General features: G+C 41.0%; 1 protein-coding gene and 1 long non-coding RNA gene across 2 annotated transcripts in view; one reads left to right on the top strand and one right to left on the bottom strand.

The window, feature by feature from the left end:
- Nucleotides 1-7,636, bottom strand: part of LOC132669059 (uncharacterized) — a 36,896-nt gene extending 29,260 nt beyond the window's left edge. Inside the window, exon 1 of the long non-coding RNA XR_009605967.3 lies at nucleotides 7,526-7,636. This is a non-coding gene — a long non-coding RNA (uncharacterized LOC132669059). The remainder of the gene's footprint in view (nucleotides 1-7,525) is intronic.
- Nucleotides 7,637-7,707: 71 nt separating this feature from the next.
- POLR2M (RNA polymerase II subunit M) lies at nucleotides 7,708-17,169 on the top strand. The gene is made up of 4 exons (XM_060618406.3): nucleotides 7,708-7,820; nucleotides 9,530-10,165; nucleotides 12,588-12,792; nucleotides 15,009-17,169. Exons 1-4 carry the CDS (start codon nucleotides 7,708-7,710, stop codon nucleotides 15,153-15,155), a joined length of 1,101 nt encoding a protein of 366 aa, XP_060474389.2. The 3' UTR covers nucleotides 15,156-17,169.
- Nucleotides 17,170-17,600: the final 431 nt, after the last annotated feature.

The raw sequence follows: 17,600 nt of genomic DNA, 5'->3' as shown, positions 1-17,600 counted from the left end.
TTCCTTTCAGCAGAGATAAAAGAAATAAAATTTAGGCAGGCCAAAATGAAAAATGCTATAACTGAGATGCAATCTTGAATGGCTGCCATGATGGCAGGATGGATGAAGCAGAGCAGCAAATCAGCAATACAGAAGATAAAATTATGGTGAATAATGAAGCAGAAAAAAAGAAACAAAGGCAAAAGATCATGATACAAGACTTAGAGAACTCAGTGACTTATTAAAAAAGAATAACATCTGAATCATCAGAGTCCTGGAAGATAAAGAGAGAGAAAAAAGGGCAGAAGGTTTATGTGAGCAAATTATGCCAGAAAACTTCCCTAAACTGGGGAAGGACACAGACAGCAAAATCCAAGAAGCACAGAGAACTCCCAGTAGATTCAAAAAAACTGACCATAGCCAAGGTGTATCATAGTCAAATTCACAAAATACACAGACAAGGAAAGAGTTATGAAAGCAGCAAGGGAAAAAAAAAGTCCTTAACCTTTAAGGGAAGACAGATCAGGTTCGCAGTAGACTATCCACAGAAACTTGGCAGACCAGAAAGAAGGGGCAGGGTATATTCAACGTGCTGAATCAGAAAAATATGCAGCCAAGAATTCTTTATCCAGCATTATCTATTGTCATTCACAATAGGAGAGATGAAGTGTTCCCCAAACAAAAACTAAAGGAGTTTGTGACCCCTAAACCAGACCCTCAAGAAATTTTAAGGGGGATTCTTTGAGTGGAGAAAAGACAAAACAAAACAAAAAAGAAAAAAGCAACAAAGACTAGAAAGGACCACAGAACATCACCAGAAACACCATCTCTACAGGCAACACAATGGCATTAAATTCCTATCTTTCAGTACTCACTCTAAATGTCAATGGACTAAACGCTCCAATCAAAAGTCATAGGGTAACAGAATGGATAAGAAAACAAGGTCCATCTATATGCTGCTTACAAGAGACTTATTTTAGTAAAGACACCTACAGATGGAAAGTAAGGGGATGGAGAACCATCTATCATGCTAATGGCTGTCAAGAGAAAGGTGGAGTAGCAATACTTATATCAGACAAACTAGATAAAAGTCTTTAAAATAAAGACTGTAACAAGAGATGAAGAAGGGCATTCTATAATAATTAAGGGGTCTAGGGGCGCCTGGGTGTCTCAGTCAGTTGAGTGTCCGACTTCAGCTCAGGTCATGATCTCGCGGCCCGTGAGTTCGAGTCCTGCGTTGGGCTCTGTGCTGACAGCTCAGAGCCTGGAGCCTGTTTCAGATTCTGTGTCTCCCTCTCTCTCTGACCCTCCCCCGTCCATGCTCTGTCTTTGTCTGTCTCAAAAATAAGTAAACGTTAAAAAAATTTTTTTTTAAATAATTAAGGGGTCTATCCACCAACAAGATCTAACAATTGTAAATATTTATGCCCTCAACTTGGAAGTGACCAAATATTTAAAGCAATTAATCACAAACATAAAGAAACCCATTGAAAATAATACCATAATAGTAGGGGACTTCAACACCCCACTTACAACAATGGACAGATCATGTAAGCAGAATATCAACAAGGAAACAATGGCTTGAATGACACACTGCACCAGATGGACTTAACAGACATATTCAGAACATTACATCCTAAAGCAGAATACACTTCTTTTCCAGTGTACATGGAAAATTCCCCAGAACAGATCACATACTGGTCACAAATCAGCCCTCAACAGGTACAAAAGGATCGAGATCATACCTTGCATATTTTCAGACTGTAACACTATGAAACTTGAAATCAACCACAAGAAAAAATTTGCAAAGACCATGGATACGTGGAGATTAAAGAATATCCTACTAAAGAATGAACGGGTTAACCAGAAGTTAAAGAGGAAATTAAAAAGTACATGGAAGTCAATGAAAATGAAACATCACAGCCCCAAACCTCTGGGATGCAGGAAAGGTGGTCATAAGAGGGAAGTATATAGCAATCCAGGCCTTCCTAAACAAGGAAGAAGTATCAAATACACAACCTAACCTTACATCTAAAAGAGCTGGGGAAAAAAGAGCAAATAAAACCCAAAACCAGCAGAAGACAGGAGATTAGAGCAGAAATTAATGCTATCAAAACAAAACAGAACAAAACAAACAGTAGAACGGATCAAGGAAACCAGAAGCTGGTTCTTTGAAAGAATTAACAAAATTGATAAACCCCTAGCCAGATTGATCAGGAAGAAAAAGCAAAGGAGCCAAATAAATAAAATCATGAATGAAAAAGTAGAGATCACAACCAACAATGCAGAAACACAAACAGTAATAAAAAAGAATATTATGAGCAATTATATGACAATAAATTTGGCAATCAGGAAGAAATAGACAAATTCCTAGAAACATATAAACTACCAAAATTGAAACAGGAAGAAATAGAAAATTTGAACAGACCCATAATCAGTAAAGAAATTGAATCAGTAATCAAAAATCTACCACCAAACAAGAGTCCAGGGCCAGATGGCTTTCCAGGGGAATTCTACTAAACATTTAAAGAAGGGTTAACACTATTCTTTTGAAGCTGTTCCAAAAAAACAGAAATGGAAGGAAAACTTACAAACTCATTCTACAAGGCTAGCAGAATCTGGTGATTCCAAAACCAGACAAAGACCTACTAAAAAGGAGAACTACAGACCAATTTCCCTGATGAACATGGATGCAAAATTTCTCAAGATATGAGCAAACTGGATCCAACAATACATTAAAAGAGTTATTCACCATGATCAAGTGGCATTTATTCCTAGGATGCAGGGTTGTTTTAATATCTGCAAATCAATCAATGTGATACATCACACTAATAAAAGGATAAGAACCACATAATCCTCTCATCAGATGCAGAAAATGCATTTGACAAAATACAGCATCCTTTATTCATAAAAATCCTCAAGAAAGTAGGGATAGAAGTAACATACCTCAAGATCATAAAGGACAAATACAAAAGACCCACCACTAATATGATCCTCAATGGGGAAAAATTGAGAGCTTTCCCCCTAAGGTCAGGAACATGACAGGGATGTCCACTGTTATTCAACACAGTGTTGGAAGTCATAGCCTCAGCAGTCAGACAATACAAAGAAATAACAAGGATCCAAATTGGCAAGGAGGAAGTCAAACTTTTACTCTCCACGGATATCATACTCTATGTGAAAAATCGAAAAGACTCCACCAAAAAACTGCTAGAACTAATCCATGAGTTCAGCAAAGTCGCAGGATATAAAATCAATGCACAGAAATCGGTTGCAATTCTATACACAAATAATGAAGCAGCAGAAAGAGAAGTCAAGGAATTGATCCCATTTACAATTGCACCAAAAACCATAAAATACTGAGGAATAAACCTAACTAAGGAGGTGAAAAATCTATTCGCTGAAAACTATAGAAAGCTTATGAAAGAAATTGAAGAAACACATAAAAAAATGAAAAAACACTCCATATTCCATGGACTGAAAGAACAAATGTTGTTAAAATGCCAATAGTACCCAAAGCAATCTACACATTCCATACAATTCCTATCAAAATAGCACTAGCATTCTTCACAAAGCTAGAACAAAGAGTTCTAAAATTTATCTGGAATCAGAAAAGACCCTGAATAGCCAAAGTAATGCTGAAAAAGAAAACCAAATCCAGAGGCATCACAATTCCGGACTTCAAGGTGTATTACAAAGGTGTAATCATCAACACACTATGGTAGTGGCACAAAAACAGACAGATCGATGGAACAGAATAAGAATCCAGAAATGGACCCACAAACGTATGGCCAACTAGTCTTTGACTAAGCAGGAAAGAATATCCAATGGAATAAAGACAGTCTCTTCAGCAAATGGTGCTGAGAAAACTGGACAGTGACATGCAGAAAAATGAACCTGGTCACTTTCTTATACCATACACAAAAATAAACTCAAAATGGAGGAAAGACCTAAACGTAAGACAGGAAGCCATCAAAACCCTGGAGGAGAAAACAGGCAACAACCTCTTTGACCTCAGCCACAGCAACTTCTTACTTGACATGTCTCTGGAGGCAAGGGAAACAAAAGCAAAAATGAACTATTGAGACTTCATCAAGATAAAAAGCTTTTGCACAGTGAGGGAAACAATCAGCAAAAGTATAAAGAAGATATTTGCAACTGACACATCAGATAAAGGGTTAGAATCCAAAATCTATAGAGTACTTATCAAACTCAACACCAAAAAACAAATAAACCAGTGACAAAATGGGCAGAAGACATGAATAGACACTTTTCCAAAGAAGACATCCAGATGGCTAACAGACATATGAAAAGATGTTCAACATCACTCTTCAGCAAGGAAATACAAATCAAAAGCACAATGAGATACCACCTCACACTCGTCAGAATGGCTAAAATTAACAACTGAGGAAACAACAGATGTGGAGAAAGGGGAACCCTTTCTGCACTGCTGTTGGGAATGCAAACTGGTGCAGCCACTCTGGAAAACAGTATGGAGTTTCCTCAAAAAATTAAAAGTAGAACTACCCTATGACCCAGCAATGGCACTACCAGGTATTTACCCAAAGGATACAAAAATGCTGATTTGAAGGGGCATGTGCACCCCTACATTTATAGCAGCACTATCAACAATACCCAACATATGGAAAGAGCCCAAATGTCCATCAATTGATGAATGGATCAAGAAAATGCGGTATGTACATATACAATGGAGTATTACTTGGCAATCAAAAAGAATGAAATCTTTCCATTTGCAACAACATGGATGGAACTAGAGTGTATTATGCTAAGCCAAATCAGTGAAAGACAAGTATCATATGATTATACCCACATGTGGAATTTAAGAAACACAACAGATGAACATAGGCGAAGGGAATCAAAAATAATATAAAAACAGAAAGGGAAACAAACCATAAAAGACTCTTAAATACAGAGAACAAACTGAGGGTTGCTGGCGGAGTGTTGCACAGGGATGGGTTAAATGGGTGATGAGCATTAAGGAGGGCACTTGTTGTGATAAGCAGTGGGGGTTTATTTAAGTGATCAGTCACTAAATTCTATTCCTGAAATCAGTATTACACTATATGTTGACTAACTTGGATTTAAAAAAAAAAAAAAAAAGATAACGGTATCATGTCAGGGCTATTTAAAGCTAAAAAACAACAACAACAAAAAAAAACCCTGAGGATCTAACTTCTGCTAGGTTACATTAAATGCAGTTGTGGCAAATGATACCGCCTGGCAGCTGTGTGACAATTACAGACAAGAATAGAACGTGCCTATCACAGCTCTAAGTAAATAATAGGATGTCTCTACTAATTTTCAATGTTAGTGTCCTTTAATAAAATTCATTTTTTAAAAAAAATTTTTAATATTTATTTTTGAGAGAGAGAGACAGAGCATGAGTAGGAAAGGGGGAGAGGGAGAGAGAGAGAGAGAGGCACAAAGAATCCAAAGCAGGCTCCAGGCTCTGAGGTGTCAGCAACAGAGCCTGAGAGAGGGCTGGAGACCACAACCATTAATTACATCATGACCTGAGCTACAGTCGGATGCCTAACTGACTGAGCTACCCAAGTTCCCATAAAATTCATTTCTTAAAAAAAAAAAAAAAAAATTCTATCCCGTATTACTGAAAATATCTTCACAATTATTATGGCTGATACTTCTATAAAAAGCTCAAGATTCTGTACCTATAAAAGGGACATTTCATTAAGAGGAACATGAGGGAAAGGCAGTGAGAAAAAATGAGAGAGGGAGATTCCATCAATCAATACCTGCCATATGCATTAGGAGAGACAGAAAAGTACAAACTCAACTCACTGACAGAACTCCCTGACTTACAACTTTGTTAGAAAGGAAAAAGAAATCACTGTGGTAACATAATTGGAGAGGAACAATATGCTTCCTATACTGAGGTTTCCACTCGAAGAGGTATAGTTATGCTCAAAAGAAAAAGCAACTGGGGCTGGGATAATCTAGGAAGGCTTGAGGAGGAGAAGCCTGAACTTAGATTTATAATGGGCTAAAGGAGGAGGGACAGCTTTCCACAAAAGGAAAACAGTAGGGGGCAAAATTCTGAGTCCTGACAGAAAGGCACCCTGGCCTCCAGACACCTGTTGTCCAGGACCAGAATGGGTTCACTAGTGAGGGTTGAATAAAGGCCTCCAGCTGTGGCCTAGGGACAGTATGAGGGAGTCTTTGGGGGAGTTTACCAGGGGACAACTACCTGGCCCAAAGGCCTTACTCAAGTATTTCTTATTTAGCTGGGCTGGAGGAGGTTGCTGAAGTCCTTGAAAGCGGGGCTTATGCTGAGAATTTTGATACTTTAATCTGAGTGGAATGGATGAGATTGGGAGGATACAGAAATAGCTTCAGCTGTACTCCCTGGAGTAGTTTCAGATTTTATCTAGATCTTCTGATGAGGGAATTGCTCTGTTTACTATAGCACTTCACATAGGTTTGAGAAAATTTAAATTTTCCACATCAAAGAATGGGGAGGTGGTGTTGGAGGTTATGGGGGTGTCCAAACCTCCCAATTGATACCTGTTGTGACTCTTGTATGCTTCCTAGTCTTTCCTTTGGGACACAGCTCTGATAGCTTAACCCCAGAGAGAAGGTAAGACCTGTTTGGGATGCTTATTACACCGCTGTACTCTTAACAGCCTGAAAAAAAACCTTTCAACAGTTTTAAACATTTAGAAAAAGGCATAAAGTGAAAGAAGGAGATTTTCAAATTGGTATGGTAGAAAGAGGAGCTGGGCATTTGAGTGAAATCTGATGCTGTCACTAGTTTTGTGCCCTGGGAATACTTGTTTTTGTGCCTGTTTTTCTACAAGTACAATAGGGAATTGTGAAAGAGGTTTTCAGCTGGCTTGTACAGCACCTCCCATCATCATCTCTTGCAGACCTTTGGGAATACGTGTTGTACTGGCAGAGCGAGGGCGGGGGGCAAAGGGGAAAGTAAAGGTGTTTTGGATTGTCTCTCTCAGAGTGCCATAAAACTAGTGGGCTCAACCAAATGTCTTGCAATACCTGAGGCATGCAGCAAATGAAGAAAAGTCCTGCTCCAAATGCCATAGGACCACTGAGAGTCCTCAAGAAACCCTCCAACTTTAATCTGAGTACTTCACTAAGCCTTGGGCTAGGACGCACGCAGCACCATAGACCAAAACCTGTCTGGCGCGTTCCCCCAACTTCATCAGTGGTTAACCAACTCATCACTCAGTTTTCTATGTACATTCCACTTCTTCCAAACACCTGCCCTAGCGCCCATAGCGATCTTACTATTATATTGTTTTATTATTACCGGATTAATCTCTGCCTCCCTCCACCCCTCGGTAGACTCCATAACGGCAGGGATCGTGGATACCTGTCGGGATTACAGTTGCACTAGCAAACACTTTCTGAATAAACCCGAAGAGCTGATGAACCGAGAAAACACACAAGTCGCACACGCGGGCCCAGACGAGGGTTGACACCCCCCCACCCCCGTAACCCCCGTAACTTCCGCCCCTTCCCGTTCCTCCCAGCGCCCCCTTCTCCTTGCCTGTGTTTGTTTCCGGTGTTTCAATAAAGCTCGATTCGGCTCGAAGAAGACCTGTTCTTCCGGGAAAATGGCGACTCCCGCTCGTGCCCCGGAGTCCCCGCCGGTCGCGGATCCGGCGCTAGCCGCGGGGGCTGCTGAGGAATCCGAGTGCCCGCCGCCTCGCCAGCCTCAGCCCGCGCAGAATGTCCTCGCTGGCCCGCGGCTTCGAGCCCCAAGCTCCCGAGGACTTGGGGCGGCGGAGTTTGGCGGAGCTGCAGGAGATGTTGAAGCGCCAGGAGAGACTTTTGCGCAACGAGTAAGCTTGGGTCCCGCCGAGTCACTGCCAGCCTCCCTTGGTTCGGTCTTCTTGGGACGCGTTCCCTCGCCTTCCGCCACATCGGGTTCCCTACCCTGGAAGGTGACCTTGCCTCAGTCAGACCTTTCCGGTCCCGCTGGCGAGCGGACGGCCTCCAGCCGCAAAGCCGGCTGCGTCCTGGTCTGGCACGTAACGCCTGCGGAGATTGCTTGTATGCTGAAAGGCTGCTTACCGTTTCAGCTGTTCCTTAGCTTCGCGTTGATTTTAATTGTTTGACTACTTCCTTGAAGGGAGGGTCTGTGTCCTAAATCCTTTGGTAATCCCGCTCCCCTGTGGCCCGTATCGTGCCCAACACATCTTGTCAATTTCATCTTTCGATCGTATTTTTACAGGAACCGTAGGAAAGGGTAAGAGTGATAGGATATAAAGTGCAGATATATTAGGCAGAAAAAGTTTGTCTCATTCAGCTGGCCGACTTGACGGTAGCAGGGGAACGATAAAATGAAAGCGATTTTTTAGGAAGCTTATTTTAGCAGCTTGGTGCAGGATGGTTTTGAGGGAATAAGAGAAGACAGTTGGTTATTTCCAGCGAAGTTCCCAGCAAGAGGGCTGTATTTGGAAGGTAGTTATGGGACTGGGAAAACTACGTCAGGCATGGAATAATTTGAATATGTAGGTGACAGAGAGTGCTGAAGTTTCCAGACTGTATAGAGAACCACTGATAAGAACAGAAAACCTGGGGAGGGGAATAGCTCTGTGGTTGATTTTTAGAGGGTACTGAGTTGAGGGGAGAGTTTTATCTCCTTAAAAGCTGGAGAAGCCATGAGGATCAGGAGCGAGAAGGCTGGGAATACATAGGAATTGCAACTGGAGAGGAATATTAATGTTGAAATTGTGGGAAGGAATGTAGTGTGAGACATAGAATAGGGAACCCGAAGTATAATCTTCCCTCCATCTATTATATGGATAAAGAAAAGAGAATCTGAAAAGGAACTTCTGTCACTTAGCAAAAGGGTCAAATGACCATTTGGAAGCTTTCTAGTAGAGACAAACACTTGGACTTTTTGAGAATGGGATTTTGATCTAGAGCAGATAATTAACGTTTTTGGTCTCTGGGACCCCTTTAGACTGTTAAGACTCACTGAGCCTCCCAAGGAGCTCTTGTTTTATGTGTATCTACTGATATTTACTGGCGTATTAGGAATTACAGTTGAGAGATCTTTAAAACACCAGAATACACAATGATTAGACATCAGAGCAATGATACCATCACATATCATGTGACCTCTGGAAAACTCCACTGTACCCATATGAAAAAATGAGCATGGATATGGCAAATAATGGTTTAGTATAATTATGAAAATCATTTTGACCTTGCAGACCCATCCACCTTCCCTCCCCAGTAAGATCTTGGAGATCACACTTTAAAAACTGCTGATTTTTGGAGTGTCTTATGGAGTATTATCATATGCTTAAAATACTTCGGCTGAAATTTAGACACATGAGGCATATTCCTTATTCTTCCTACATCCCTTATTTTTTAGGGTATTTAGATCACGACTCTTATTTCGTTCCTCTTTTGAGACCGTTGGAAATCAGATTTTTTACTTAAAGATAGATTTTTCTCCCTTTGAGGATAATGCTTTGTCTTTCTATCTCAAGTTTAAAAACATGGCTGTAACATACACATTTTTTTTTCCATTTAACAGAAAATTCATTTGCAAATTGCCCGACAGAGGTAAAAAGATCTTAGACTCTTTTGCCAAACTGAAAGCTGCCATTGCGGAACGTGAAGAAGTTAGAGGAAAAACTGAACTGTTTCATCCTGTTAGTTTAGACTGTAAGCTAAGGCAAAAAGCAATTGCAGTTGTTGATGTGGACACAGATAAGGCCCAGGATTCTGACCAGATACTTGATACTTCGTCTCCAGTTTGTGGCTGTTCCTCTGTAAGTAACTTCAAGTCGTCTGAAACAACCTCACATCAGCATCCTACTCACAAAGGCGATGAAGAGGCTCCAGAGGTTGAGGACAGAGTGAGCAAGTGCCCGGTTCCCAGTAGCAGAGCCAGTGTGCCTTCCTCTTCTGAAGCTGGTGAGCGTCTCCCTCAGCATCGTGTTTCAAGTCAGGCAGAAGATCATTCTAGCAGCTCGGACAACCTGTTTATTGATAGGTTACAAAGGATCACAATTGCGGACCCAGGTGAACAGCATTCAGAACAGGACAGGAGTGCTGAGACCTTGGCAGGGCTTTGTCGTGGGGCACAGAAGAAGCCTCATTACATGGAAGTGCTAGAAATTCGAGCCAAGAACCCAGTGCCCCCACCACATAAATTTAAAACTAATGTGTAAGTACCATCAGAAACAGGCCTGTCACGGGAACATACTCTTTGTTAAACTCAAAAAACTGGGAGAATGCTTTTAGTTTGCTGGACTTTGTGTGGGATCTGCTTATAGTTAGGTAAGAGCATATTGTGGAAACAGCCTGGCTGGGGTGGAGGATTCATGTTGGAAAATCCTTTAGGTTTTTAGCCAGAATTGAAAAGGTTTCAGATAGCAGGTGGAGTATTGAATTTCAGGGTGTTTAGCCAATATTTGATATTAAACCCAGAGTTAGAGAATTTATTATGACTTTATTTTTCACAACAGTTTTTTGGTATGCAGCTCCCCCCTTAGATTAGACAGTAAGTTAAGGGAAAAGCAGCTTTAGAAGCTTACAGACATCTCGGTGAAAAATATCTGCGTGCTCATGATATGTAAGCAGCTGGTGCTGGGGTGACACACAAGTAAAGCTCCTGCTCCTCAAAGAGCTCAGGACCTAGATGAAAACCCAAGCCTTACACATTTCAAAGAACATTGAACTATATAATAACTTCAAGGGGAAGGGAGCCGAGAAGGGTTAAAGAAACTGAAAAACAGATTCAGGCAGGACTGGCAAACTAACCTTGCCATAGTTTTGTGTCTGAGTCTCCAGAAAAAGAAAAGCTCTTTGAAGAGAAAAGAATGTTATTCACTCATATGCAGATGTAACATTCAAATCAGAGAATGGTTACTGGTACTGTACCTGCCTGTATTTACCAGGATGTAACATCAGATACAAAATGGAATCACTGCTGTCTTTCTTGGAAAAACTGAAAACCTCTGGTTAGAAGTACCTAAAACTTTTATTAAAGAATTACTATAAGAGACTAAAGTTTAACCCTGCCATTTTTTTTAACTTGAAAACATTTTTTCTTCTATATAGAAAGCCAGGATTATATTACATTAAAATTTAGTTAAGAATAAAGAGTAATCTTTGTGCCCTTTGTCGGTAATCTTTCATCTTGTGTGCAGTGAGGTAGGTTTCTTCACTTCTGGGAAGACAGAAAACCAGAAGCATCATCTAGTTGGTCAGAGAATACATGATCCTGGTTCTGGGTTATGGTCATATAGCTGTAGGTGGGAGTGGGGAGAGCCAGAGGGCTTCCTGTACGGTTAAAGCAGATCAGGAAAGGCTGGCCTGGTCAGCTGTGGATTGAGGGATTCCATGTATGAACAGCCTTTGGCTCCTTTTCTGCTCTTCTTCTGGCCTGCTACAGGCTCTTCTGGCTCCAGAATACCACCTGGATGCTGGCAGCTACCCCTCCTATCCCTCTACCTTAGGTCTTCCGGAACTTGAGATCCACATGCCCATTATATTTGAAACCATGTGGGTGTTCTATGGCACCTCAGCTTTATCATGTGCAGGATAGAACACTTCTTCCTGCACTGACTTTCTCCTATATTCCCTAAGTTCATGGTGCCACCACTTTGGTTTTTTTTCCCCAAGGTGTGTTCCTTTTTATTCATATTTGCTAGCCAGAAAGACCTGCCTGATGTATTTTGTTGACCTTCATCTCTAGTCATTCTTATTTTCATCCTTTCCTATCAAAAGGGAAGGCTCTCATCCCTCTCTTGGGCTATAACTGACCTGTTCTGGATTCTAGTCTTATGTCTTCCAGCCCATCCACTCCACTGCTGCCAAAATGAAGTTAGTAAAATGCAGATCTGAATCCGGTACATAGAACAGAACTCTTTGCTGAAGACTGGGCCCAGCCAACTCCCCAGCCTTATCTTACCACTGTTCCTGCATGCCCTAGCCCCTGAACTTCCCTTATGTCTCACCATATTGCCCCTCATTCCCACAGTGAGCATTAATTATTCCATGACTCCTCAGAATTCACTGTTTTAAAGCTTTTCTGACAACCTTCCTGTCTCCCGTTAGAACTGGTGGTTCAGTGGTGCCTGGGTGGCCCAGTTGGTTAAGCATCCGACTCTTGGTTTTGGCTCAGGTCATGGTCTCATGGCTTTGTGAATATGAGCCCCGCCATTGGTCTCTGTGCTGACAATGTGGAGCCGGCTTGGGATCCTCTCTGTCCCTCGCCCGCTCATGCCGTCTCTCTCTCAAAATAAATAAACTTAAACAAAACTGGTGGTTCAGCTCAAGTGTAAGGTTTGAAGAGAGAAGGAAAATACAAAGAGTTTGTCAGTCTACCTATTATCTGTTAAAAACAGTGGGTTGTCATATATCACTCTCCAAAGGGCCGATTTAAATACTCCTGCTTTTGAACTAAATATGTTTAAAAATGGGAAGGATTTGTATCTACAAATAGAAATATTGGTAAACTCCTATTACCTTTGCAGAAGAATGAATTGCTAGGTTAAAGGCCGCTTCAGTGTGTTAATGTTGTAAACACGTGTCTATAAAAAGGAAACAGTCTGATGACAGAACATAAATTTTCCCTCCTTCAGATTACCTTCACAACAAAATGATTCATCTAGTCATTGGCAGAGAACAGGGTCTCCCATTTCCTTGGAAGAAAGGCGGCTCAGGGATAAGAAGCATCTTGATGACATCACAGCAGCTCGGCTCCTGCCACTTCACCATATGCCCGCACAGCTGCTCTCCCTGGAAGAATCTGTGGCACTTCAAAAACAGCAGAAACAGAATTATGAGGTATTAAGAGTTTTACGTGTTTCTTGAGTGTGTGTTGGATGCTGCTAATCAGAGTTCACTCCAGCAAGTTCAGAGAGGACAGAACTTAATAGAAGGGAGTAGGTGCTTGAGAAATGGCTGGCTAATGCCATTGGCTCTCAGGTGTATGCCTCCAATTTTCAGAGTCTCGGAAGTCTGCAGGGCCCAGCTGGAGATGATCCCAGGTACCTGCAGCAGCAGCAGAGTGGGGAGGAAATGTGGGAGACTCAGGCAGAATTCCCCATCTCTTAAAGCCTATGCTGTTAGGCTAGCAGAAGTCTTACTTCTCTGTCTTGTATCTCGTAAACCCCATGTGAGAGATTCTCAGTGTAGAATCTAGCCTCAGTGGTAGAATCAGGGAAGTGTTTTCAGGTTTCCATCTCCTGCCAAACAGGGAAGAGCATAACCCTGGGGGACTACTGTGGTGTTACCAACAGACGTTTGGACACTAAGCATAAAAGCATGATCTGCAGGGGCACCTGGATGGCTCAGTCAGTTAAGCGTCCAGCTTGGGGTCAAGTCATGATCTCACCGTTCGTGGGTTTGAGCCCCCTGTGGGGCTCTGTGCTGACAACTCAGAGCCTTGAGCCTGCTTCTGATTCTGTGTCTCCCTCTCTTCCCCTTCCCCACTCACACACACTCTGTCCTCTCTCAAACATTTAAAAGAGAGAAAGCATAATCAGCAGGCCCTTGTGAAGACAGAAGAGTCTTTAGTCGCCTGCTTTAGTGACTTAATTTTGTATAGCACTTTCCTCAAAGATCTGGGAGTTCTGCAGAGAACTTTAAACATATATATGAACAGTTTATGTACAGACTGATGGGATGGGAGAAAACAAGTGTGAGGGCAGTAGGGAGAAAAGAAAGAGTCCAATGTACTTAGATAGGAGTAATTTGAACCTCTAGGAAAACAGCAGCTTAACTTCCTAGTATTGTTAGCTAAATTCTAATCAGGTGCCATACCCCCAGTTAATACAAAACTAGGCTGTTATTCAGTCTTGGCTTTTCACAAAAGTTCCATTGGCATGGGTTGTTGGCATTTTCAAGGCACTCCATTTTAAAAGCCATTTTTCTTCCTCGTGTATTAAAGAATTATTGCCTAGCTATGACTGCAGCAGTGGGGATTTGTTTTTTAAATTGTTTATATGATGTTCAGTGCCTGTCCTAAGGTATTTTTAAATTGAATTCAACTCTTCCGTTTGACACTGGGTTCCTCGGCAGAGTAGTAGTAGCTCGCACCCAGAATCTTCGTGGCCTCAGGGAATGACCTGAAGAAGTTCCCAGGCATAGGGTCAGAAGTGTGAGAAAAGTGAAGAGCCAGATGAGAAATGGGCATTGTCACCTGCCATCAGTCAGTCAGCGGTAATGTCCATGGGTGTACCTGAGCACACTGCCAGTGTCCAAAACATACTTGGACTTACAGTTGCTTAGCTGTTTTCTTGGGAATATTTGGAGAGGGATAGTCAGCTTTTTACTATTGGTTGCTTGATTTTCATTGTGACGTTGGAATGTTAACTCTCAAGCCTAAAAGCCATGACTTCATCTGGGAAAGAAGATTCTTTTTTGGAGGATCAGCACAACAGCGTTAGTGATTTTTTGACATTTGATAGTTCAGACTTCTGTGAGTTTGTGTATACACGTGCATGTGTCCACATACTTAAAAATCTATCCATATTTGTCTTTTAAAAATTTGTTTTAATGGTTATTTATTTTTGAGAGCGAGAACACAAGGGAGTGGGGGAGGGGCAGCGAGAGGGAGACAGAGGATCAGAACAGGCTCTGTGCTGTGAGTGCAGAGCCTTAGGCAGGGCTCAAACCCACAAACCGTGAGATCATGACCTGAGCTGAAATCCAAGAGTTGGCCACTTAACCGACTGAGCCACCCAGGCACCTCCATGTTTGTAACTCTTGCAGCACTAAGCAGGTTACTCAGTTTCCCAAGTAGAGGGGGAGTATTTCCGTCCACTGTTGTCTATTATTGGAAATGTGACCGCAACTGTAGCAGGCTAGTAGCTCTCCCCAGCATTACCCGCTTGTATCTGTGCTGGGCACAACCTCAGACTTGTCACATTGCTACAGAGAGCACTGAGTGGGGCGGTGTGCCCCTTGATTTCCTTTTCTCTTTAGAGGACTTCTGTTGCAAAAATTGCAGGGAAGAAGATGTGAATGTGTAACTATTTGCTTCGATTTTTGTTTTCAAGGAGATGCAAGCCAAGCTCGCGGCACAGAAATTAGCTGAAAGGCTTAATATAAAGATGCAGAGCTATAATCCGGAAGGGGAGACTTCGAGGAAGTACCGAGAAGTAAGGGATGAAGATGATGATCAGTCCTCTGGTGAGGAGTTCTGAAGACAGGCATTGGGATAAAGCCTGAATCTCTGTCTGCTGAGATGTCATGGTCACATCAGACTTTCTAACAAGTATCAAGATCAGTGTCAAGCATTGTTGAGGGAAGGAATTTTATAAAGTTACACAAAGGTAGCTCTTAAAAGAGCCCAGTTTGTCTTTCAGGAGAGGACTTTGATGTGCTTAAGAAGTTTAATATTTGAATATTGTGTTTAACCATATTGTATTAAAGTTCTGCAGTATGCTGTGTGTTGGTCTGATATTTTAGTACATAGTAAGCACGGTTTTATTTTCCTCTAAGCCAAATGAAAGCGGGTAACTGCTCTTTTCCTTATTCTTACCTCTGTGGAATAGCATTTATTACATGTCTTTCAGTAAAATATTTGGTTGCCCCAGGCATCACCTAAAATGAATTAGGAAGATAAAGTTCCCTCCTTTTTTGAGTAAGGAAGGGAGCAGTCTAGAGAATTTTATGCATGTTTGCATGGGGTTGAGGTATTGGATGTGAAATACCTAGGAAGGCACTCATAGAAAATTCTTAAATGTTTGTTTCCTTCTTCTGTCTTCCCTTTAGGAAGAATGTTCTTTTTCTTCTGATTAGGAATAAGGAGTACTTTTAGTTGATGCTGGAGGGTGGAGGATCTTTCTGGATGGTCAGATTTGCCTGGAGTAACACAAGATACAGGAAAAGTCTAGGGTGACTGTGTAGGGGAAGGGAATAGCTGTTCTTAGGCTTGCCCTAAGAGGTGACCAGTTCAGTTTGGTAAGAACACCATTTTTTTTTTTTAAAGCGACAATTGAATTTTCAACACATAGCTTCCCTCTCCCCAGCCCTGCCCCAAAGAAGCATATGTAGACTACAGAAATCTCAATCCCATATGTATACATGTTTATGTAATTTTGAAGGATTATGTGGAGATTTCTTTGTTTACTCTGTTGGAGCCTTTAAACAGTGTTGAAAGGAAGAATAAAATAAGAGCATCTTCATAATGTTAATGGTGATGTTTTACTGGTGCTTAAGTAAATTTAACTTGCTTTAAAAGAGACTTTCATATATGAAATTTTCATGAAGACACATTGAGGTGTGTGATAGGAAGGGCTCAGTTCTCTATCACGGACATACGGGCACCGCTACTGCTTTCCGTCCCCTTCCACCCCTCCGCACCCCCCCCCCCCCCCCCCCCGGCAAATATAGAAATACCCTGAGGTAACAAATTCATTATTTCTGCTTTCAAAAACTAATAGTAAATGGATTTTGCAACATAAAATTATTCTTTAGAGAATAAAATAATACACTTCTGGAAAGCCAGGTAATATGGAAGGGCTCACGTGCATGTACACACAGTCCCCTGTATTCATATCACCTAGAGAGAGCCTCTGTTCAGGTTTGGGTATATTTTGCTTTTACATACTTTGCAATGCATAGCTATATGTTTATATTTTCAATAATGCAATCATACTGTACGTTGTTTCATAGTCTGCTCTATGTATTGTAAACATTTTCCATGTTAGATATTTTGCATTTTAGATAGCTACAATTCAATTTTATGGGCGTACCATAACTTGCGACACCAACTTACTGTTTAAGAACTTGATTGTCAGTTACAATGTAAACTGTAAACAATGTGATCAACGTCTTAAAAGATAATCACATTTGTACAAAAATGATTTATTTCCGGAAGATACCTTTCTAGAAGTGAAATTGTTAGCTGGAAGTGTAGGTACGTGTGAGAGTCTTGATGTACATCACTCACCATAAAGATTGTGTCCCTTTATGTACCTGCTAGCAATATCAAACTCCCAGAACTGAAAATTGCTGTTTCAAGTGTTTGCAAATTGAATAATTACGGGAAAGGATTATTTTTAAAATTTGTATTTCTTTGATTACTTAATGAAGGGTGTTTTTTTCATGTTTGTTGACCATTTATATTCATTGTTTTGAGCATTGCTTATTCATAACTGTAATTCATTTGAGAGAGTGCTGTTTTTATTGGTTTATAAATTCTTGATGAATTAAGATGTCCATCTTTTGTCATATGTTATTGTTTTAGGTGTTACTTTCTTTTTAATACAGTTTGTGGTGTTTCAGTGTAGAAGTTTTCTTTAGGAGTCTACCTTTGCCGTTACCCTTGGGAGTGCCTTCCCTACCCCAAGGATGGAATGTATTTGTCCTTATTTTTCTAGTACTTTTTTAAAATTTCACTTTTATATTTATATTAATTCAAAAGGAAATTTTTAATCCATCTGAAGTTTATGTGGGGATATATGAAGATTTAATTTTAATTTTTGCAAATAGTTGACCAGTTGGTTCAGCATCATAAACCATCATTTCCCCATTGATTTGAAATGCTGTCATAAAATATGAAATTCCCATGTGTCTTTTGTGCTATGGGCCTGCTTACGGGCCTTCCAGTTTTTCCTGCACTATTTTAATAATTATGGATTTAA

Source organism: Panthera onca, chromosome B3 (assembly GCF_046562875.1).
Source record: "Panthera onca isolate mPanOnc1 chromosome B3, mPanOnc1 haplotype 2, whole genome shotgun sequence".
In the NCBI taxonomy this organism is placed as follows: Eukaryota; Metazoa; Chordata; class Mammalia; order Carnivora; family Felidae; genus Panthera; species Panthera onca.
Note: the sequence above shows the minus strand (reverse complement) of the source record. Positions and strands in the feature narration are given on the sequence as shown.